A 24,326-nucleotide genomic window follows, 5' to 3' on the forward strand; every position below is an offset into this window, starting at 1 on the left:
AACGTCCTCCCACGCCGCGCAAAGCCTGCTGCGGGTCAACTCGACCGAGCAAACACGAGAGCAGAACTGTTGCTGGAAAAGCCTGAAAGCTACAGTAACAAGTAAAGACAGAGCAGATAAAAACAGGCTCTCACCATTATTCCAACTCCTGCTCCTCTCGGGCTGCTGCGACTAGGTTTGTTTTCCTCAGTTGGGATAAACAGCAGATCCACTTATTTGGGGAGAATTCTTGGGCATTGGTGCTGTCGATTAAAACCCTCTTACGTGAAAGTAAGATCTGAGTAAGCTCCAGAGGATTAGCTGCGACAGCCTTTGAGGGCTGCTGTTGCCATGGAGAACGCTGCCTCGTTTTCAGGGTTAGCTGAGGAGGGGGCAACCAGCTGCCGGCAGGGGTGATTGAACGGCAGCAGCAAAAAACACTCGAAACAATCGGATCGGATTATTCAATATAGAGTCACAGTTTTCTGTGGATTGCAGCAGTGATTGTAATAATAAGTAGTCAGAGTGGATTTGATCGAGTTAGGGTTCCCTTTCTATCATTCGTCTCTATATTTTTGGACCATTCACACACTGAAGATCACCAGTTTCTGAAATACTCAGAGCAGCACTCAAACAAAATCACCTCTCTTTCTCATTCCGACGCTGCGTTTGAACTCCAGCGGGTCGTCTCGACCCCTGACGATGTGCCAAAAATGTGTTGGCTTGGTGCCATGTCGGGTGTCTCATTAGATTAAAATACTTAACAATGTGGCGGTACATTTTGTCATTGGGACTAACCATTTAACAATGAGCGTTTGCATAACCGTAACTACGCAGCGGGGGAAATTCCAACGGTTTCTGAAAGCTGAGAAGTTGCATGTCAACGCCAACACGTGGTTATTATGGTCACTTCACTCGCGCTGTTTCAGGAAGCCGAGTATAGAGAGTTGGAAAAAACGCCCGCACATACAGTCGTTTTCATGTTTTTGACTCGTTTTTGCACATTGAGACAAAGAGAACATTTCATTGAAATATGTTTTATGATGTTCAAATTTCACATTTAACACACAAAATCAGATGTTCGTGTGTTTTTCACAATTTTAAATTGTTTATACATTATTTTAACATGCAGTAAATTGCAAATAACTGCCAGATATTGACAGTTATTCCGGGAAAATGGGCAAAAGGGACATTTTCTGGCCATTTTCTGGTTAAAATAAGCACATTTTGAAGCTCAGATGTGAAAGGGTTTAAACCCTGCTGATGGCTGAGGCAAAACACAATTCAGGTATATGTCTTTCTTTTTTATTATTATCATTGTCTATTTACAGCCTGAAATAACAGCTCATGGATGAAAAAAAAAAAATACAAATGTTCATAATTATGTTGATTGGTAAATGTAAAAAAACAAGAAAAGAATCTGTACACATTTCACAAATCATGTTATTTTTTTCATTTAATATTTGTTCACTGTAATTTGCTTAGTGCAGCGCCATATTTGGCAAGAATTATTATAATAACAATTATGGAAATCATGATTGTTTATCCAGTCCACTGGAAAAATGAGGAAAAAACGATTTTTTTTGATTCAGTTCCCAGGAAAAAATCATATCTGTTTACCACTGACCCGGCGTGTGTCTACGCGCGTTCGTTTTGTTCTATGTTGTCCACCAGACCCTTGGTGTCCACGGGCGCTCGGATGGGGTTGTTGAAATATAAGTTGTTGTCAAAGTTGCATTCTGGCAAGGCGGGCATGGGTATCCGTTTACGGAAGAGCAGGAAGGCCCCGAGTCCGATGATGGCGATGACGACGATCACGATAGCCGCGGTGATGCCGGCGGAACCGTGTGACGCCTCTTTTATGATGTGTGCTGTGGAAGGAGAGAACAAAGATTCATATGCTATGCTAAAATGTGTATACAGAGACTATAAGACTGTTTTATATCCTATTTGTCCAGTACAACCTATAGGCAATCTGATGAAAACAATTTTTTTTTTCATTTTCAACTATCTGAACACACCTGAAGAAGCAAATGGAATTGAATTTGTGAAATTTGGAAATAAATTGGAAATAAGTTCGCCTTTCTTGTTTTTCATTCTATTTTGTGACTTTTGCACAAATATGCGACATAAAATTAATCATAATTTTGACTAAACAACACATAAGACGACATCAAATTTACCGAGGGTACCTTGCGGCACGGATATGTGCCACGTGAGCATAAAAGGGTTCAAATTAGTGCTGGGCATTAGACGCGTTTCCATGATGACTGACCAGAAAAAGACGTGAAGTCATTTGACGTCATTTACATGCCGCGGCACCAGAGTCTAGACACCGTTAAACCAGTTAGCTCCGTTAGCTACGGTAGCTCCGTTAGCACGCTGACAGTCGAACTGAAGCAGTCTGTTTTGTGTTTTTTTTACGAAACGAGCAGCGCTACAAATAACCAGCGTTTTTAAACTTTACCGATACTTTAGAGACTCATTTTGACAATCTGGAGTGACGTAAACATGACGTCACGCACTTCTTTTTCCGGTCATTCGTCATGGAAACAAATCATGCGTTAATGTGCGCTAACGTTGACACCATTAACCGCCATTAGCACGTTAACGTGCCCAGCCCTAGTTCAAATGGATAGTTGTCCAAAACGGACTTTAAAATTCTGCTCCACACCTTCAAGGCCACCCATAACCTCGCTCCCCCATACCTCGCTGACATCTTCCACATTAACACCCGTTCCCCGGACACTTATTGTGCCACCTGCCCGTCTGTCCACCGTGTGTCCACCTCTTCAACTCCCCCCCCCCCCACCCCCCCCCCGACATTAGGAACACTGACTCATTTTCCACTTTTTAAACAGTCCCTCTAACTCTCATTGTTCACCCTGCATTTCCCTACTAAAGATTAATGTTATTGATGAATTATTATTATTACTGTTGTTAAAATGTGCAGTCGAAATGGTAGATGAAATTACTTACCAACAGATGGAGGCTTTTCTGTCGGGGTAATAACTGAAAAAAGGGCACATATTATAAGTAGTCTTATGGTGCCACAGTTCTACAATAGTCAAACACAAACACAAAAGAAGACGAACAACACCTTCTCTGGAATGTTCAATACTGGAGCTTTAAAAAAGGTTTAGAAAAAAAAACAAAAAAAAAACATTACTTACTTTTCGGTATTTTGCAGACGTAAGGCTTGTATCTCCTGCAGCTGACCGTGCTCCACTTTCCGGTCTCAGAATTAATCTCCACACATGATTCTTCGTGAGACTTCGGCGTCCCCGCTTTCCAGTTAGTATAGTCCAAAACGCTGTTATCGATCCACATCCACTCACCTGAAACGAAAAAAAGGCTCACCTCACAAAGCAGCCCACTCGTAATCCACTTCATCGATTGTTTTTAAAGTACATATATATATATATATATATACACATATGTATATATAGATATAGAATATTTGCATTTTAATATTCCCAAAATTCACCTTGGTGTGTCTTAAACATGCCAATCCAGAAGGATTTGGCGACATCGTGCAGAACCTCCAGATTCTGTTGTATGAACTGCGCCTCTTGAGGGTCCTCTATACTCAGCAGGGTTGCACCTAATGAATGCAGCCACAGTAGCATGCCCGTCAGATTTGATCGGAATCCAAATAACAAACTTATTAGTCAACATTCTTCATGACATACCCATTTTCATGCATTCGACTGAGGCATGGGCCCAGTTGTCCGCAGCCGAGCTGAGGATCTTAAAACAGTGGCCTCGGAAAGGTATCCAGGTTCTCCACTTCTTTGATTCCGGACAGTGGCCGGGAAGCTGCGGGGGAGCAGTGGGAGCGATGTCTGAAAGAGGGGACGAGAGATGAGCGGCGTCCTCATCTCCAGCATCTTGCCCCGTCACCGTTTGTCGTTGTGTTGTGTGTTTTTACGGTGCAAGAGAAGAACCCGTGGAGGTTTGACTGACCTTGTGATCTCTTGCAGAGAGAGTAGTAGGTGTTGGTGCACGGCGCAGTCTTCCATTTCCTATCCACGTCCATGTACACGCAGCCGTCATTGTATTTAGGCTCACCTGCGCCCCACTGAGTGTAAGACAGCATCCAGTTATCCACCCACATGTAGCGACCGCCAGTCTGTGAACAGGACATCACCGCTCGCATTAACAATACAATTAACAAGAAATAATGATTCTCTTACGGCGCTTTTCCATGAAACAGTTCTGGCGCGACTCGACTCAAGTTCGGGATCAGTCACGTCGTTTTTCGTGACTATAGAACCTCCTGTACGCGGGGGGGGTCGTCATGGCGTTGTTTTTGGTGTAACTGAATCAGTTAATTAAAAAGATTAGACACATAAAAGACACATACTTCTCATTACCGTAACTCCTAGACCATTTGTGACATCTAGAAAATTAAAAAACTACCGGAAAGCATAGAAATGGCTTTGCTAACCCTTTGCTACCAAATACTTACGGTAGCCCTCAGGACTTCCCGTGGAATCACGGGACAAGATTCACCAGCGCGCCACGCGTTTGTGATGTCAGCCTCTCGGCACCGTAACTCTTAACCGGTTGAATAACTGCCAGATATTGAAAGTTTATGTTGTCTTGGAATGAAATGGGCAGCCTTAAAATCAAAATAAATCCAGGCAGCCTGAATATCATGATGGTCATGAGAGGGTTAAGTCTTTTTAAACTGATCTACAGTTCGGAATTGTTCGGTTTGATTCTTGCGTCGGACGTTGCGCTCGTGACTCGTCCGGTGACGACCAATCAGTGGCAGGCAGTCTGTCGAAGTCACATTTTTAGTATCGTCTCAGCTCGCTTGGAACCTCGCCAGAGCAGGTACTAAAAAAGCAAACCGGGTAGTGCTAGAACTGTATAACGGAAAAGCAAAATTAGTTTAATTGTGTACGACTTACAAGGAGGTGCAAAATGGTGGCCTGTGTGATGCAAGATCCCTCGCCTACAGTACCTAAATAAAAGGCCTATTCTGTGACTATGAAAACTAAAACACTTATGGGTAGTAACCCTTCATAAATGTCCCATACTGGAGCTTTAACGTCTCATTTCTATCAGTGTTGCAGAACATCTCGTGGGTCCTTTACCACGTTGCTGTTGAGGCCGATCCACACAGGCTCAGTATGTTTGTCCGTCTGCAAGGTGACGTAGGCCTGAGTCACGGGGTTCAGGACGCTGGCCAGATCTGCATCGTCCGCTTGGCACTGTCTCCTCGCTTCGTCCCATCTCATCTTCTCGGTCACCAGTCTGAACGAGTCGTTGCCAAACTTGCTGAAAGCCTTCACACGTGACACGGCGGTGGGCGGGACTACGATCTGAGGGTCTTTGTAAGCAGGACATGGCGATTGTTAGCTGCAATCACAAAGGCTGAGAAATGGGCACTTTTTGAAACGTCACCTACCGACATTTCTTTTACAGATTAAGCCTCTTTTGGCGTGGCAGGCGTCCACTTTCCAAAGTCCTTTTTGTCTGTTGGCGCTGCCCACCATGATCACACAGTCATACCCCTGTCAGACAGGAAAAGATGTGATGAAACATCAACGACACCGAACGTTAGAGCACAGTGGCAAAATGCCAGTAATAGTGTGGTGATAATTCTATATTTTAGGAGTAAATCAATTGGATTCATTTAAAGTAGACATATTATACCCTACTTCTACAAGTTAACCTAGTTCCCTGGCGTCCTAACGCAGTGTTTTTCAACCTTTTTTGAGCCAAGGTAAATTTTTTTCATTTAAAAAAATCACGAGGCATAACACCAAACAAAAATGTTTAAAAAATGATACTCTGTAGCTTATATTAACAATTTAGTCATTCTTATCAAAGTGTCTTGAATATCTATATCCATATTATTTGCAGATAATGAATTATCTGTTTTCAAAAAATGTTTTTAGACCAATTAGGTGAAATTGTATAATCATTTCCGACGGCACACATTAAAAAAATATATTTTGCAGACTGCAAATCATGTTTATGTTTTGAAATCATGTTTTGGCATGTGGCGCCACCTACCGCCGTCTACCAATCATTGCAGTCAGTAGAGTCTCAGCTGCCGCGCAACCACGGGTTGCCAGTTACGTCAGAAAATGAAACCTAAAAGACCTCTGTATTTTGAATTTGAATGTAGTTGGCCACATTCTTACATATGGCACCTTTAAGGATGAAGCACCATCAAGCAGCCAAAACAGGCTCATTTAGAACGCTTGGTCTTGAGTGCCTGTCTCTTTAAATGCAAATGAGACACAGGAAACTACGTCAGCGTCACTGAGGCTGGGGCAGCTAACAGCTGTTAGCATTTGGAAAAGCCTTCATTTGCCGACTCTAGCCGGCACATTGCGGTCATATATAAAATGTAAATCCTCTGAGGCTGGAAGTTTGTGTAGAACTCTGTGCTGCACTGTGCAGCCAACAATAGATCACTTTGCAGACTTCCACTCTTCTGGATACTTTTGCACTCTCACGTTTTTTAGGGATAAAGCGGAGCTCCGTGTGTTTTATCTCCTGTACTTAGACTGAAGCGGACCACAAAACTACTCATAGGGCCTCCAGAGTACAGAGTCCAGAGTAGAGAAGTATTAATGTGATTAAAAAGTTGATTGTGCATTATGTCTCCTTTAATTAATAAGGTTGAAGCTTAGGTATAACAATGTGTAAGAAAAGGATGTCTGAATAACCTCATCAGAGTAACGGTCACCCGTGTCGGGCACCGATACTGGGTGTCTTTTGGCCCAGTTGGTGAATGAAATGCCTTTGCCGTCCGTCCACACAAAGTGCATCTCCCAGTTGACGTCGTTCATGCCGATCCACAAGTCCTCGTCGTACTTTACCATCTGTGACGTCAGAAAAGCTAAAAAAGGAGGGAAAACCATGACACAGACCAAACCACGAGGCAAAGTGGCACACGTAAAAAACAAAAAGCCTTCGTATCACTCACCTTGCTCTCTGGCATTGACAATAGAAACCAGATTTCCTCCCTGGCTTGTGCAGTACGCCCTGGAGCTCTGCCAGTCCTTTTTTTCACTCCCCACAACAAATTTGTAGCACTGCACAAACAAGATGACTGTGAGGTGAGCGTTAGAATAATACGTCAGGAGATAACCGGTGTCACTTCGAGCCCCGGACAAAACAATGGGGACTCATTCACAGATTTAAGGACATCGGAAAGTTTCATTCACATCCTGAGAGCAGGGGAGAGATGAAAGATACGGACGCTGTGAGTGTCAGCATAGTTGTGCAAGAACAGTAATTACCTTTCCTTGAAAAGGAAGCCACTCTGGTGCACATCCTCCCTGAGGAACAGCAGTGGGGGCCACCGTTGCGTTAATAAAATTGCTGCTTCTTTTGCAAACAGAGGGAACCTCCATGCCACAGTTAAGATCATTCCAGCGCCCTATATGTTCAAAGAGAGTTTAACCTTTAGAACACGGAGCAGTGGCTGCGTTTTTCCATTAATATGTTTGAACGTACAGTATATACAGAGGATACAAGAACGTGCAGCGTAGAGTTCTTTTTTTAGCACAAGCTAGGCAATCGGATCCATTTTCTCCAACTTTATAAACACACCTGAGCAAAAAGTACTCAAAAAGTTTAAAATCGGATTGAATTTTGCGAAATTTGGCTTCTTCAACTTCTGCACAATTATTGCTACTTTATATCACTACTACTAAAAATGCACATAAGAAGCCAAAAAATATTTATTTTTTTAAAGGCTGAATATGTGACCTATAAACACACACACACCCCCAGGATGTCCAAATAAGGAGTTGTGTATTATTCCCCACGGCAAATTACCATGGGTGCACCTGCGGGCACAGATCCGTGCCGTGTGAGCACCTAAGGGTTAAAGACGCCAAAATACAAAATTGATATTTACCAAATCAGCCCAGTGTGCTTGCTTCAAACTCACCCGTGCTCTTGTACATAGTCACGCAGTTTTCATCGTTGTTGGAAAAGTTGGGCTCGTTGTTTTCCCATGCAGTGTAAGTGACGGGAGTGTCGTCCACCCAGCTGAACGTGGAAACATAAATAAATAAATAAATAAATAAATAAATAAATAAATAAATAAATAAATAAATAACACACATCATAATGAAATATCAAAACCTAGATTTGATGAATGGGAAATGAGACAGTGTTTGATTTACCTGAACGATTTATCCAAATTCACTAACATGCCAATGAAGTACTGGTCGTCTGGGCCTTTTGCTATCTGTGGTAAAAGAAGAAGTGAAGTTTGTGCAACGATACACGACATGCTGCCTTTTTAACAAATAACGCTCACCACTGTATTTTATATGAATCTGTAGTTTGGTTTTCTCTTAAAAACATAATGCTGCTTTTTACTATCAAAACCTACTACGTATGTTTCTGGCCTCTTCTGCACTTTACTTTATTATCTATCTTTTTTTTTACTCTCTTTTAATAAGGTCTTGTATCCCAATGGGACACTTCCTGGCTAAATAAATAAGCATTAACATATGATACGATAATAATATACACACACTGTAAAAACATAGTGTCAAACCTCTCTCCAAATGAACTTCCTCTCGCTCACTGCTGTGATGACTGCCAGGTCGCCAAAGTTTTTTTTGCAGTACGCCCGGGCAGCTTCCATCGACAGGCTGTCGGTGTTGACGAAATACTGCGTGTCGTTGTAGATGATCCAGCCGTCTTCTGTCTTGTTATAGACTGGAAATGAAAAAAAAACGAAGCACTGACAAGGCGTCCCCCACACAAGTACAAGATTTAAATTGACAAAATCCCCCGTTTATATGATTCCTGCGGTCTCTATGTGGCCCTGTGATGGACTGGTGACCTGTCAAGGGTGCACTGTACCCCCGCCTTCTGCCCCTATGTCAACTAACATTGACACCAGCAACCTCCGCGACCCTTGTGGAGGATAAAGAGGTAGAAGATGAACGGATGATTCATATGGTGTTGGGCTAATCCTGACTCGAAACTAACCGGGTGACGTCATGCAATCGCCATTTTGGCAGGGAGTGCGCTGTGCACATCCATAGACATACTGTATATATATATATATAACCGGCAGCATATACTGTACGTTCATATATATATATATATATATATAACTGTGGGTTTTTTAATAAATGTCATTAGTAAATTGCTGTCGGTACAGAATTTTATAGCAGCACATTTGGGATTTGAATAGATATTTCCGTCTAAACAATGGACTGACCATCCTGAGAGATGGTTGACGTTCCCAGATCCGAGACGGATAAGAGGTTAAAGCAGAGGTATTATATATACATATATAGGGAGCCATATATGTACATACTGTATATATGTATATGTTTGCCCTTACTAGTAGTACTAGTAAGGTCCAAAATACCCAACTAGTGCTACTAGTGGTTGCTCTGGCTCTTACTAGTAGTACTAGTAGACAATTTGGCCATTACTAGTGTCCACTAGTAGTACTAGTAAGGTGTGTTGGCCTACTAGTAGCAAAAGTAAGGGTCCAAATGTTCACTAGTATTACTAGTAGACATTTTGAGCCTGAGTAGTAGTACTAGTAAGGTCAAAAACATCTAACTAGTACTACTAGTGGGAATTTTGGCAATACTAGTAGGGTCCAGGAGGCTACTAGCGCGTGACACGGGCCTGCTACTAGGGCCTAGTAGTGTTACTAGTGCAGCACAGTAGTTTACTAGTAAGGTTTGATTGTGCACAAGTAGGCCAAAAGTGGCACTAGTAGTGGAAAAAGCGTTACTAGTAAGACACTGTCATTCTACTAGTGCGTCTGAGTAGTTTATTATATAATAGTAATATTAGTGTGCCAAATTGTCTTACTAGTGAGGACAAAAAGCTGATATCAAGGATATTGAATAAATGATCAAAATGCTTGCCATACGTGACTGTTTTTGTGACCGCGTGCTGCCGAAACTTACCTGTTGTTATGACAACGGGCTCAGGTTTGGGAGTCACACCTGAAAATACAAGAAGCATGAACCAAGAGAGTCGTCAGGGTCAAAGCTCTAATGTAACAGCACGTACTGTAACTCTTTGAGATCCACGGCTGTGCTATGTTACCTTTGCGTATCTGGCAGATCCAGTTCTTGACAGACTCACAGTCCACGTCGTTCCAGCGCTTTGAGTAGTAGACCAGGATTTCTGCACAATGTTCATTTTCATTGGAATTGTTTGGTTCTCCATAACCCCAGTTCTCATAGTCATTCTAGAGCACAGAATGCATGCACAGCACATGGTGAAGCCACGATTGAGAAGGAGAGTGTAGAAAGAGTTCAGTCATGATAATGAAGTGCTTACGTACAGCAGAACCATCACTCCAGACAAAACCTTGACTGGTGTCCAGGGAGCTGAAGCCAATCCAAGCGGCTTCAGAAGAATAAATCCTTTAAGACAGCAGGAAACACTGATAATAACCACATGATAAATATGACTGAAAATGTGATGTACAAATTCCCAAGTGAACATACGGTGCATTTTCTAGGTCCTGTGAACTGTGGATGCTCATCAGGTCCCCACCAAGGTCCTGGCAAAAGACACGTGCTTCATTCCAAGTCTTCCGATATCCCGTTTCTTTTTTGAAAACCTTTAAATGAACGGTAAAAAAGGAGAATGTGTGGGTTTTAATGTATTAAACACAGTCGAAATGTTGCACATGAGTCGAGTTCGGTCCTGCTACCTTGTAACACATGTTCCTTTCCGCCGCAGGGATCCAGCCAGACTCACAGTTCAGGGTGGGCGTGGTGGGCGGAACCGTGGTCACCTGTGCACCCTCGGCGCCTTTCTTGCAGATGTATTTCTCCTTGTTGCTGCAGCTGACGACATCCCATAATCCGGCCAGAACCCCGGTCGTCATGGCAACACATCCTTGGTTTCTGTCTTTTATGAAACACAGAGAAAGAAATGCACACAACTAAAACGTGTGACAAGTCACACCGTGAAGTGGACGGCGTACTAATTTTGTCACGTCAATCATTTTCAAGACATTGTAATTAAAAGTGCTAAGTAGAACCATAGAAGGTTCTGCAGCTTGTCCTCATAGGAGAACCCTTTTTGGCTCCAGGTAGAACCTTTTATAAAGGTTCCACCAAGAACCCTTTTAAAACCCTTTATTCAGGGAAGAGGTTTTAAAGTGTTCTCTGGTTCTTACTGGAACCATTAGTGTTACCAAGAACCCTTGAAAAACCCTTTCTTCGGGAAAGGGTTTTTCAGAAGCAAATGGTTCCAGGTAGAACCTTGCAGAAGAACCCTTTTGGAACCCTTATTTCTAAGAGTGTATTGGATCCACGAGTGTGAAATCCAGAGATGACTTGTGTTTAATACTCCAGTTAACAAAGAAATGTATAAGTTTAAGACAAGCGTATCATAGATGACACGTTTACACGAGCGCACTTTGCGTTACCGTAATTAAGCGACCGTTTGTGCTATCGGAAAAAATCCAACAGTTTTTGAAAGCTGACAAAGTTGCACTTCCAAGTCAACGTGTGATTATTACAGTCATTTCACTCCCGCTGTTGCAGGAAGCCGGCAAATCAGCGTCTTTGTCGGCAGAAAATTGGAAAAAAGCCTGTGCATATCTTTCCATTAGTTGTCCTGTTTTTGGACATTTCAAATATGTTTTATACTGTTCAAATTTCTAATTTAACACGCAAAATCTGGTGTTCATGTACAACTACGGTGTTTGTTATCGAAATAAAACTTTAAAACTGTAAATGACTGCCAGATTCTTGAAAAATGGGCAGAATCACTTACACTTACATTTTCTGGCCCTTTTTATGGTTAAAATAAGCTAAAAATAAGTCCAGATGGACATTTTGAGGCTCAGGTGCTTAGTGCTACAGTAGATAAGATACATTCAAAATACATTAAAAGAAAACAATGTACTGTGCTGTACCTGGCATTCCCACATTGAAATGAGTGAACGTGACCTTTCTTCTGGTGGTCCATCTGAACGTGTTTAGATCTGCAGTGTTGGACAAACCGAGCCAGAAATACTTCTCTGGTCTCATACCCATCAAACTGACCAGGAAGGCGTTCTCATACCTGCATGTAAACAGAGTGCGATCGCTTCCACTTAGCAGCGCAAGTTCAAGATTCAACAGTTTATACACAAATTCCTGCACTTGACATAAACAAACGCATACCTGTCCGGCACGTCCACAAGAAAAGCACCATTTTCGGAGCACGCTCGTGTGGCGTCGGCGAAGGTTTTCGCCTCAGCTCCAATGTTGTAACAGTATGAACCAAATCTGATTGAGCCCTAAAGATGGTTAAAAAAAAAAAAAAGTCTTCATCTAATCTGGAGATTTTGTTGTATAATCCCATTTCAATAAAACAAAGAAACATCACCACTCACTAGCTTGCATCCAGGGTTGGCTTCCTCCTGAGCACCTTCAGGTGGTTTAATGGAGGCCTTCTGCTGACAGATGTACCCGTACGTTTTTTCACACATGTGATCGGACCACTTCCCGTCCTGCGTGAGCACATAATGCATATGTCAATGGCGAAAGAGAGGTGATTCGTATGGTCATAAAAAAAGTATTTGGTGATTATTGTCACCTTTCCTCTGATGAGGACACAATCTTCCAGGAAGTTGGTGGCATGAGACGGCTCGCCAGTTTGCCAGTGGGTGAAGCTGACCTGGGAACGATCGGACCACTCGAACAGCATCTGGTTCCTCTGATCGTTCAGGCCGATCCAGAGCACATCTGTCGGCACTGAGGGTTTTAGACGACAAATGCAATGCACATGTTAATGCAGTCAATGAAGCTAGAACGCACAGGAAACAGAAGGGACAGCTATTATCATTTGCAATATTGTGATATGACAGGGAATGGTCATTTTTACGTGACTATTCTCATTTGAATTTGAATTTGAACATGTAAAATGATGCATTTGTGTTTCTTAACTCATTGCACACTTACAGTATCCAGCTTGTGATATGATGAAGCTCTGCTCCTCTATGTTGTGTATGCTGGCCAGGTCTCCTCCCTCTTTGTGACACGCGGACAAAGCGTCCCTCCACATTTTCTTACTCCTCTCCAGGTAATAGCATTTCCCAGCGTAAGGGACCCAGTGACTGGGGCAGAAGGTGGGCTGACCTTTGCCTGTTGGTGGAGATGACAATGTCAATGTAAACTCACTGGAAAGCAACTGGATTGTTTTGAAGCACAATGTATTTTTTTACTTGGTATTGGAGGCTGAGTGGTGGTGCTTCCTTTGCGGCAAATGTAACCCAGCTTCTTGGTGCAAGCGCTGCTCTTCCATTGTGAGGCTTTTGCAGAATTTAGCGTCACACAGGTGAGTCCAGGTTCTGACGAGGGATGGCCTGCAGGAAACAAAACCGTCAAATGGCTCTCTTGTCGTGTTCCTCAGTACGTCTTGATCTTGCGGAAGCGATTCATTTTATGTCAAGGACAGAGAGGTTGGAGTGTGACGGAGCACAGGTCTGATAGTATCTGTTTGAGTGACTTCAGATCCCGACTTCCACTCAGACCATGTGATTTATTCATTCACCTCACCTGGTGTTCCTCTGCAACTTTGTCTCACCTGCAGATCATTTGCTATTAGTCTCTAAGTTCAAATACACTACCATTCAAAAGTTTGGGGTCACTTAGAAAAGTCCTGAAATTTGAAGGAAAAGCACTATTTTTTCAATTAATATAACGGTAAATTAATCAGAAATACACTCTATACATTGTTAATGTGGTAAACGACTATTCTAGCTGCAAACGTCTGGTTTTTAATGGAATATGTACATAGGTGTATAGAGGCCCATTTCTAGTGTTCTAAGGGTACATTGTATTTGCTAATCGCGTTAGAAGACTATTGGATGATTAGAAAACCCTTGAAAACCCTTGTGCAATTATGTTAGCACAGCTAAAAACAGTTTTCTGGTCCGATCAGACCAGATCAGCCAGATGTTGTTCTGTTTTATTATTGTTTATTTGTGACTTTTTGAACTTAAATGTGCATTATGCAATAAATCTGAAGCAACTGGCCATAAAACCCTCCAAATATGTCACAAAGACTCATGGAATAATGTTCATATAACAAACTGAACTCACCAACAACAACAGTACAGCCAAAATATTTGCATTAAAAAAATATTTTGCAGACTGCAAATCATGTTTATGCTTTGAAATCATGTTTTGGCATGTGGCGCCACCTACCGCCGTCTACCAATCATTGCAGTCAGTAGAGTCTCAGCTGCCGAGCAACCACGGGCTGCCAGTTACGTCCGAAGACGTAACCTAAAAGACCTCGGTATTTTGAATTTGAATGTAGTAATTTGGCCACATTCTTACATATGGCACCTTTAAACCAACCTTTGCAGAACTGAAACCACTTGGATCAGTTTGACCTTCGTTTTAGGTTCTTCTCCGCCAGTGTTACGTACCTGGGGCCCAGTTCAAATATCTAAATGGGTTTCCATTGCTCCACTGCCATCCGCTCTCAAAATCCAAGGAGTTCAGTCCAATCCACAGAGATGATCCGTAATTATTGGTCAACCCTGTGTCAAACAGGACAGCACGTGCGGTGTTATTAGCAGCGTATCATCACATCACAGAATATGGGTCGCAGACACGAGGTCTAAGTTTGCACCTGAAATGTATGCCTGCTCGTGGAGCTCTACGATGCTGAGGAGGTCGGCTCCCTGCTGCTGACAGCTCTTCCTGGCCTGATGCCACGTCAACGCTGACTGTGCGTTCCTCTGATACTGAACCCCTGTGACTGGGTTAGTGTCCCAACCTGAGGAAACTGGGTTTAAAAAAAAAAATTGTAAAGATGAGTAACTGACCAACATCGAGGGAAAGACAATGATGAGAAAAGGAAAACAAGGACAGTGCTGTGCTGCTAACTAATAAGAGGAAGTGTGCTGTTCTGCTGGACAAGAGGAGGGTGGGGGTCAGGGACCTGTCAGCACCGTCCTCTTTAGTGAAATCACTTATCAAACATTGCAAAAGAAAAATACCGAAATAATAACATTGTCATGCCGTGCTGCAATGTAGATAAATAATAAAGTAGTACACAATGGATAGATGTTTGATCTACGAGGTTTGGTCATGTGCGCTCACCTTGGGTGGGACAAAACCCCCACTTCTTTGTTTTGTCGTAATCCGTCTCCGTGCCACACCACAGTTGTCCATCTGGTCGGCCCTCCTTGGTGCAGTCGGCGTACCACTTGGCCTCGAACTTAAAAGGAAACTGACACGGGCCTCCAAAGGAGTTGCCCCCTAATGTGAAAATCTCTGAGGAGACAGGAGCAGGATAAGAGAGTTCAAATGGAATCGTGACACCAGCGCTTCTGACTGGCAGGTGCAGATGAGGTGTTAAAGAGTCAGCCACCTTCTTCTACAGTCTTAGAGCTATATGAACATTACTGTGTGCATGTTATTAACCGGATCTATCAAACATCTTTTAAAAACAGTCTTACTTGGCGAGACGATCAGAGAAGACATACTTTTATAACGCGTTAACTTAAAAAGACACCAAACCACAAGTAAAATCATTAGATGCTCTCGTCTACATGAAGAAATGGTCCAATAACTAGGCTTCTGATTTGGCAGGATCCATTGGTCCATAATGTTTCTCATGTCTCAAGTATGTCCAGCCTATCTCCTGACTATATCTTTGAAGTATATGTACACTGAGATCGATTTCAAATTTTTGACTTCTATAGGTTGTATGACTTGAGTATGACCAAAGTTGCTAGTTGTACAATGTGCTCTGGACCATGGATAAAATATACATGAACAATGTGGATGAGGGACCTCTGGAAACACCTCTCCAAGTGAAAGCAGATTCAAGGACACTGGACACTGACGATAAAGGTTCTCAGTTGTCCAGGTCAGTCTTCTTCAGTAGTCGGAAGAAGAGGTACTGAGGAAGAAGAGGTTTGAAACAAAAGTGATCATGATAATCTGTAGACCTTGGATACCTACCGTGAAACCCCTTTGAACAAAGGTCTCCCAGAGTACCAAATATCCTCCAGCGACTCCATTCCCCTGATCCTTTGTAGATCATTACGTTCCTCTCATTTCGATTGCCCCAGTTCAGATGGAGGTCCTGGCTCTTTAGGCCAAAGAGAGTCTCGTTCTTGCACTCCCAGTGCTGGAGATCACTTTTCTCGTCGCACTCAAAGAGGACCACCTTCACCCAGTCCTTTATCTCCGTGGCTGCCAAACAGAGTTTGAGGGACAGGCTGAGGACGCGGGACTGGGACGCCCACCGAAACTGCTGCTCCGCGGCATGAGGATTACAAGGTGCCAAAGTTATCGAGGTGGCGCTCTCCACCTTAACGCAGGTGTTGTGTCTCTCATTGAAAATCAGGAAGTTGCCACTGTCTGGAGCAGAAAAGGAACAGCTTCAGCATCTCATCTCATATCGTTTCATACCATTTTTACCAAATGACAAGACATTTTAGCCAAGTGTCGTGTATTTTTGGAGTACGTACCTATGTCAGCAGTAATGCAGAGGACTTGCAGGAGACAGAGGATCGCCGCCAACTTTGAACAGGGTAACATTATCCTCGATGTGTGGTGTGCACTCAGCGGTGGAAGAAGTGGTGTGAGAGTTTCCCATTCATGAGAGGAGAGGAGTCCTGCAGTGTGCTAAGGTGTGTGACATGGAGCAACAGGAACACAGGGACATGGCACTGCCCCCCCACCCCCACCACCCCAATCATAGTGATGGACATCCTGTCACATGGTTGTTCAGCTCTGGTCAAATGACAGCAAACTCCCACAGTATCTTTTTTTTTTTTGCAAAGGATGAAGCAAAAGGAAGAAACAGGAAGCAAGCAATCATAACACCTCTCTGTAACACATAAAAACCACAAATCATAATTCAAAATGAAACACATTGTGTCAGCTATTTCACAAACTTCCACGGAATTAAGGAAATAAAATAATGAAATACAACTCACATTGAGGACAATAGATCTATTTTGAATGCATCATTTGATGCATTTTGAGAATCAATGTATCTGAGCAGACTCTTTTTTTATATATATATATCTGCTATAAATAGACCTTCCGTTGATGCTAAATATGTGCTGATGTCATTTAACAAGACAGAGTGAAGCCGTTTCAGGTGTCACAACATCTAAATGAAATCTGGTTTGACAGAGAGTGCCAGTGTCAAGGATGAGGATTAAATGACTTGATTTGCAGCAGCTTTGCTGACGTGACTCTTTTTTTTTTTTTGTAGGCTATCAGGCCCCCAGGAGGTTTCTGTAAGGCTTCGGGTGAGGAGTGCAGTGATGATACAGGTCAGGAGAAAGAGAGCACAGAAGGAAATCCTGCTTCCTATTGAGGGAAGTTAGGGGAGATCTGACCACTCTGTCCTCAGACTGCAGTGATACCCCCCTCCGTGCTGCTCACATAAGCTACAGACAAAAACCTTACTTAAAATGATGATGATAAGTTTTAAAAGTAAAAGCAGATATTTTGCATTTTGATGAATGAAATGAGACATTTATTTGCAACGAATCAGTGGTAGACTTTAAATATATTTGCTGTTTTGGGTCCAAGTCACACAATGCCAAACAAAATAAGAGCGAGAAAGTTTTTTTTTGCAATTGCACCATTTCTCCCTCTCTCCCGGAAAATCAACTGTAAATCTGTAAAATGTTCCTGCAGGATTACAGGAAAGGAAGGTATTCAAATGTTTTCTACAATAATGACAGGAAAGCTTTGTCTCCCAGGGACTCATCGGGAAGAAAAACGGGATAAATTCCAAACGTGAAAGGTCAAAAACCACCTTCAGTTAACGTCAGTGAATCCTAAAAAACACATTTTTTAGCGATTGCTTTTATGACCTGACAAAGCATTCAGATCTGTATTTACCATGATCTGGATATGACCGGATCACTCAGGATGGATGTCAATACCGGGCCTGTATGGATCAAAACAGTGGCCGCAGCATGATCTATGAACATCCTTCAGCTCCTGATTGTTCCAACCCAATGTCGAAATGTCTTAGCTCGAAGTGTCAGGGTTCATAAGAACATCCTCTCTGTGTTGAAGACTCTCAACTTGGTCATGAAGTTGAAATAGACGAAGGCCAGGCACACCAGCAGGTTCTTCATCAGATACACGAGGGGCGTGACGAAACCAAAGAAGGCAACGAGGCCAACGCGCACAAAGAAAAAGGGCAAGTCCTGCAGAGCCACGCCGAGTGAGGAGAGCAGGGGGCTGTGGGGCATGACCACCACGCGTAGGCAGGACAGGTAGCTGAAGATATAGATGGGGAAGACCCAGCCTGAGTAGTAGACCAGGGGGTGTCCTGCCACTCGCACCATCTCAACTGTATCCATCCAGAACAGGAAACTGTCCACAATCACCTCGGCACGGGCGTCACTGGCACACAGAAACCTCAGCGGGCCTGTGTAGGTGTACGGAGACGCGTGGTATGCTGATTGTCCAGAGGTATCGAACGCTCTCCCAGGATTGCCTGCTATACCAGGCACTGTCCCGTTGGTCTCTGGCCGGGTGACCCCTCCGTTCAGGTTTCTGCCGGCGAAATGGTTTGCTCCTGGTTGCATCGGAGCAGGGACACCTTGCCTGGGCGCAGCTGGCCCGGGCACGGCTGGAGTGATGGGTGCTACCGGTGTGACCTGCTCCACGTGTGTGAGGACAGCAGAGGGAATTTCAGCGTCTCTCTCCACATTGTTATTAGCTGGAGACACAAAGGCACAAGAGTCCAGCTTATACACTAGATTTAGGGTGAAATCCAATTCCTTGCTTAACCCTCAATCTCAAAAATGCGCGCTCCCGCTAGTGCAAGTGCTGTACCAATTCTCTGAAAAATTAAGTTGAGGAGCAAGTTTAAGGGCTGTATCGCCCTCAATATTGAGATTTTCCGAGACCACCCTTGGGAGCAAGGGCTACCCAGAATGCATTGTGTGTTTTCATATAACAAAGATGGCGCCCAAAGCAGCGAAACGAGTACGCTACAAATTAAGTATTTTCTTTGTTAATAGAGATATAAAATGATGAAAACCATTGTAGTATCTTAGTTTAGGCCCATATTATGGATTACTGACGTCATTGTTGCGTAACATTTATTTTTATTTTACGATCTTTTGTCAATAGCCGGCGGTGTTGGACAAGCGATCGTTTGCTATGGTTTACTTTTCAATAAGCCGTGGTGTGTGGTAACTGTCAGCTGAATATGTCCGTGGCTGTGGTATTTGTATGAGTATCATCTTATAACTAACTGACAATCGCAATATATAATCGTGACGTAAATGTGTTCTTCTTCTTCTTTTTTGGAGTCAGACTGAACACAGCTTTTGCGTTATTCTGCCCCCCACAGTCTGAAGACGTATCTGCATTTAAGGGGTGTCCCATTTCTAAGTGACAAAATAACCCTCAACACTTGATTTTGAGGACCCGTTAAGATTAAGGGTTGAGCTTGAGGGTTAAGATAGGAATTGGAATTGGCCCTTAGTCCCCTTAAACAATTAAAACATTCCTTTTTTGGAAGTAAACACATCTATCAGCAGTGAGCACCAAGTCTACAATATCTTGGGGATATATTCACCTTTTTTTCTCGTTCTAGGACTGGCTTTTTCAGCTGGAAACCTCTCACTATTACGCACCAGTTAGTAAAGAGAAAGTTCAGCATCCACACTGATGTGTTCACGAGAGCTTCACTCACCCTGACCAGTCAGTCTGCATTGGCGTATCCTCTCCACAACATCGATGCAGATGAGCGAGGAGAGGACGAGTGACACCGGGAGCTCTGTGAACATGTCAAACTTCATGTTGTTGTTTATTTGAACCTGCAGGACCAACCAGAACACAGTAAGCTCAACATACAGCACAATTTCATGTCATTTTTCAGCTCATTTTCCAGCCATAATCATAAAACATGTCAACACCTCTAGTTCTGGGTTTGAGGGCTAACTCACTTGCTGCTTTAGGATTTTTTTCCTGAGTCAGGACTGAAGAGGACACACAACAAAGCAATCTGGTTATCTTCGCAGAATTTACGGCTCTCAAGTAAAACACACCAGATAAGCAAGGGCCAAGAAGTCAGGCTGCGCTTCAGAGATGGCCACATGAAAAGGGATCCAAGCTGCAGCCAGTAAGGAAGTGAAATTGTGCCGCATGGACAGATGATTTGACAATGGTGGCTGGGACAGGAAGAGGAACCAAGCTGCTTATCAGTAGCTCCTTATCCATAAAGCTGTATATGTGTCCCCTGAGAAGCAAAGGATTCCTCACAAATCATCACCTTTAGTCCAGTCACAGAGGTCTTACCCTGTAATTCCAACTCTGCAAACATGAGGCTCATTTTGGTAGCTTTAGATTTTAGGAATAATCTTTATTAAAAGAAAGATAGCAAACACCATAACTACAAGAGGTGTTGACGCCAATGATAGGTTATGAGTAAGACAAATAAATGAATAAACTGAATGTACCTCAGAGCTGGCGATGAGGAAGGCAAAGCAGGGTAATGTGGACAGGACCACGTAAACAAGTGCCACAGGCCTCCTGATACAAAGACAAAGGATAGGGGGGGGGAGCACATTATCATGCTTAATCATGATATTTCACAGTCGTTGTGCAGCTCAAACCAGCAACAGGCCTGTTTCCACTGAAGCCAACATTCAGTTATGAGTTACACTGGAATTCCAGCTGCTGACATCAGGGCAAAGGGCGAGAGGAACTCACCACTTCTTCCTCCGAATGAGGAACTTCTTTTTCATAAAGACCATGTACTTCACGGGAACCCAGACCAGCAGGGCGGTGGAGGTGACGTAGGCAACGGAGGAGGCCACGATCAACCAGTAGGCCGTGCCGCTGTCTCCGGGAGGCTTCGCCGAGGTCTTCACTCTCGCCACGATGACCGCAAACCTCTGCATGATGATGAAGAGCGGGACGCACAGGCCCGCAAACTGCAGCACCTCGCACACGGCGAACTTCAGTGTTCTCCCCGAGCCCATTCTGGAGCAAAAAGGGAGTAAGAAGGGAGGGAGATGGGGGCTGTTGTCGCAGTTAGGCGACCCCTGTCCCTCTGAAGCCTGGTCAGGCCTCGGACCAGGGCATTGTCTGCCTCCACTAGCATTTTCCACACACCGCAGCTCCAGTTCTCTGCTTACACTGCACTAGGCATTGTGTACCTTGGTGGGACAGGGGTGTGTCTGGGTCTTAACTCTCATTATATTCAGGATACAAACACAGGTTACCTAACTCTGAACACCCTGAAGGACAAGTGTTTATCTTCAAAATGACACCCAGGTCAATATTTTCAGTCCAGACAACAAAGTACAATCCAATTACAGTGGTTCCTAACACCAGACATACATATAAGTTACAAATAAATACAGAAACAAGCAACAGAAACGACAGTTGCCCATGTCAACAGTCGATGTACACTCAATGTCAAGTGCAAACACAGCGATTGACAATGATAATGATTGTAGTGGCCAAATCCCATTGATTTGCACACTGTCCACACACTCAAGTTTTCCATACAAAGTCTTTCAACCGTAAAACATCCAACACAGCAGGTCTTCCCGAGCACAGGCAAACACTGTTTACTTCCCCAAAATTAGAGGCACCTGTGATCAATGACATGAACTTAAATGTCTTCTGGCCCAGCCTCTGCCTTTACCATCACGCCCCCTGATGTTCAGGAGGAATAAACCCAGAAAATAGAAATTGATATATGGCTCCTATAGTGATAAATAAATAGATTTTCCTGCAGGAATAAAGGTTTAACAATCTGATGGCCGCTAAAGATAAAGGACTTATGGTAATGATCATTTCTTTGTGGGTAGAGCTCTAAAACGCCAACCTGAAGGGTTTCAGAATTTCAAAATAAAAGTGTTTTTTTCTGATATGGAACTATATGTAGTTGACAATAAAAAAAAACATATGTATGATGCTATATCATCTCTCTATATAAACAATCTATACATCTACAATATTGTGCATGATATTTAGTTTGATATTGCAAATTCTGGAGGAAAATAACTCTGTTTTTGTTGTTTCCAGGAGAAAGGGACACAGTCCTTCGGCCAGCAAACCTCATCCGAACCCTAAACGAGTACATCTACATAAATGAAAACCTTGTTATTAACCGTAACTGGTTTTAAAAATCATAAAACATGGGTGCACTTGATCACAGCCCAAATAAAAACAACACTAAAAAGCTACAATAAAACTTGAAGGCTTGTCTTATATATATATACATTGCCATCTAGTGGCACAACTTAATAACTGCAAACTGTTAGAAACACAATGATGTATCATTTATTAATTTGTAATGTCACAGCACATCATCAGTTCATCATACATATTATACTGATGGCATATAATAGTGATGATAGAGACAGTGGCTATTTCCGCTAAAACGCTAATTAAAAGGCACCAAAGGCCACATAAAAGAGTGGATTGTATTAGTGCGCTCATATCTACGGAGATTCAGCCACAGTTTCCTGACCTGACACTGTGCTCATTTACGCCAATGATGACATTGCAGATTTGTTTGGTCCGACACCCACAGCCTAAAACGGCAGGACATTGTGCTTGTACTTGTGCACAGACACCTGGACACTTGATCAAGTAACAGGCACAGGATTATGTGGCCTGGACTATATTTGGTGCTGTCTTTAGTTTACACACATTTCTGCACCGTGCCATTAGAAGAGCTAATTTTAGATTCTGCGTTGATGCAGTTTCTCGGGCAGTGACTCCGTGAGAGCGGATCTGAGCACAGATTGATACCTGTGTGTATGTCTCAACATTCAGATGAGCTACAGCGGCAGAAGATCTCACCAGACACTCTGTTAGGCACACAACATAAACCAAAGTCAACTTACACTTTATGGTCATACTTTCTGCATCCATGTGAAGTCCACTATGGTCCGTGTGATGCAAATGTTGCCATCTGTCCATATCTGTGGACGAGCACGTCCACATTTTGTTAACCGTACACCGTACCACACATATGGTAGCACAACACTTTCAAGTTAATTTGGTGGCACGCTCTTCTTCTCGTTATCTCATTATGAAGCCCATTTATACTCAATATGCAAAAGATGGAGACAGATGGAGCCTATTTTCAATACTTTGCGTTCATTTTGTCCTTCATTGGGAGCTAACGATGACAGTCGAAATGGATCAATCCCACCAGAAATCGTGGGAGTCAATAGTCCACTCGGTTAGGAAAACGACAAAGAAGTTACCTACAGTTGCAGTACAACATGCCAGATAAGAGGACGTGTCTGCCAGGCAACCCCAACGAGTAATATTCCCCATTAATGGGACAACTTACTTGTAATGGTCTTCCATTCCACCACCATGTTATCTGCTTGTGTTTCAGTCTATTTCAGATCAAGCATAATAAAAATAACCTCCGCTATGTTGATTCCTGCAATTTAGTACTCCAACGTTTGGAATGGACGTAGATAAACTCCTGGTGAGAAACAGTAAGTATGACCCTGCCTCTAGATCACAGATTAGATTAATTTTACTTCATAAATAAGTTTTTATTGTAAAACGATGTATCGTTCCACATCGACACAATCTCTTTTATTATGAAAATCTGTGAAACATTGCCAACAATATTGTTATTACCTTATTGTGATGCAATATCCTGGTATAATTTTAAGCTCATATACTAGTGCTGTGCAATAGGTTAACGCATGACACGATTCCATGACGACTGACAGTAAAAAAAAAGCGCATGACGTCATGGGCACAGTTTACCAGTTAGCTCCGTTAGCTGCATTAGCTCCTTTTAGCGCCGTTAGCAAACTGGAGCGGTCTGTTTATTAAAGGAAAAGAGCAGCGCTACAAATAACTAGCGTACCTGTGTACTGCGTATGTGTGCCTCTGTTTTTAAAGTTTAGCGTTACTTTACAGACGTCACGCGCATCTTTTTCCTGTCAGTCGCAATGGAAACGCGTTGTGCGTTAACGTCGACGCCATTAAATGCCGTTGACGCGTTAGCGTTTGACAGCACTATCATATACGCTTACCTCGAACCAAACAGTTGCTTTTTCCCAAAAAAGTTAGATTTTTCTTTGACATGACCGCCCCCTACTGACCAGATTAGATGCTCACGGGCCCCCCCAGGTCATTTGAGTTCGAGACCCCTGCTCCAGACTAATGTGGACCCTCATTAGTAATGAAACAATGGCCACTTCCTGTAAAACAGGGGCCCTATTCTCTCCATGGTGGTCTCCTTTTTTTTTTTTTTTTTAAGCTACGCCCCTGTAATAACAGCTTCATGATACAGTATTATCTTACAGGCGCCAGGTCCTAGTTTCTCCGGTAGGCCACGCACTAGTCCCGCGAGAGAGGGCAGCCGTGGTGGGCGGA

General features: G+C 43.1%; 2 protein-coding genes across 2 annotated transcripts; both read right to left on the reverse strand.

Annotated features, from left to right (window-relative positions):
• Positions 1 to 1,617: 1,617 nt before the first annotated feature.
• Positions 1,618 to 16,511, reverse strand: mrc1a (mannose receptor, C type 1a; the record flags this gene model as incomplete). The annotated part of the gene is made up of 30 exons (XM_083901838.1): positions 1,618 to 1,850; positions 2,959 to 2,991; positions 3,153 to 3,317; positions 3,467 to 3,583; positions 3,672 to 3,824; positions 3,946 to 4,111; positions 5,085 to 5,320; positions 5,399 to 5,504; positions 6,672 to 6,844; positions 6,932 to 7,040; positions 7,248 to 7,387; positions 7,904 to 8,004; positions 8,142 to 8,206; positions 8,522 to 8,685; positions 9,906 to 9,944; positions 10,048 to 10,192; positions 10,289 to 10,370; positions 10,455 to 10,570; positions 10,664 to 10,863; positions 11,879 to 12,027; positions 12,129 to 12,244; positions 12,341 to 12,457; positions 12,544 to 12,701; positions 12,909 to 13,091; positions 13,172 to 13,312; positions 14,384 to 14,497; positions 14,590 to 14,745; positions 15,063 to 15,236; positions 15,930 to 16,331; positions 16,442 to 16,511. 30 exons carry the CDS (start codon positions 16,509 to 16,511, stop codon positions 1,618 to 1,620), a joined length of 4,323 nt encoding a protein of 1,440 aa, XP_083757964.1.
• A 1,475-nt stretch (positions 16,512 to 17,986) lies between these two features.
• LOC310937556 (transmembrane protein 236) lies at positions 17,987 to 21,063 on the reverse strand (the record flags this gene model as incomplete). The annotated part of the gene is given in 5 exon segments (XM_083901839.1): positions 17,987 to 18,666; positions 19,651 to 19,774; positions 20,417 to 20,489; positions 20,670 to 20,959; positions 20,962 to 21,063. Coding segments are annotated over 5 exon segments (1,269 nt in total).
• Positions 21,064 to 24,326: the final 3,263 nt, after the last annotated feature.

The sequence above is a fragment of the Microchirus variegatus genome, assembly GCF_963457635.1.
Source record: "Microchirus variegatus genome assembly, chromosome: 15".
NCBI classification, from domain to species: domain Eukaryota; kingdom Metazoa; phylum Chordata; class Actinopteri; order Pleuronectiformes; family Soleidae; genus Microchirus; species Microchirus variegatus.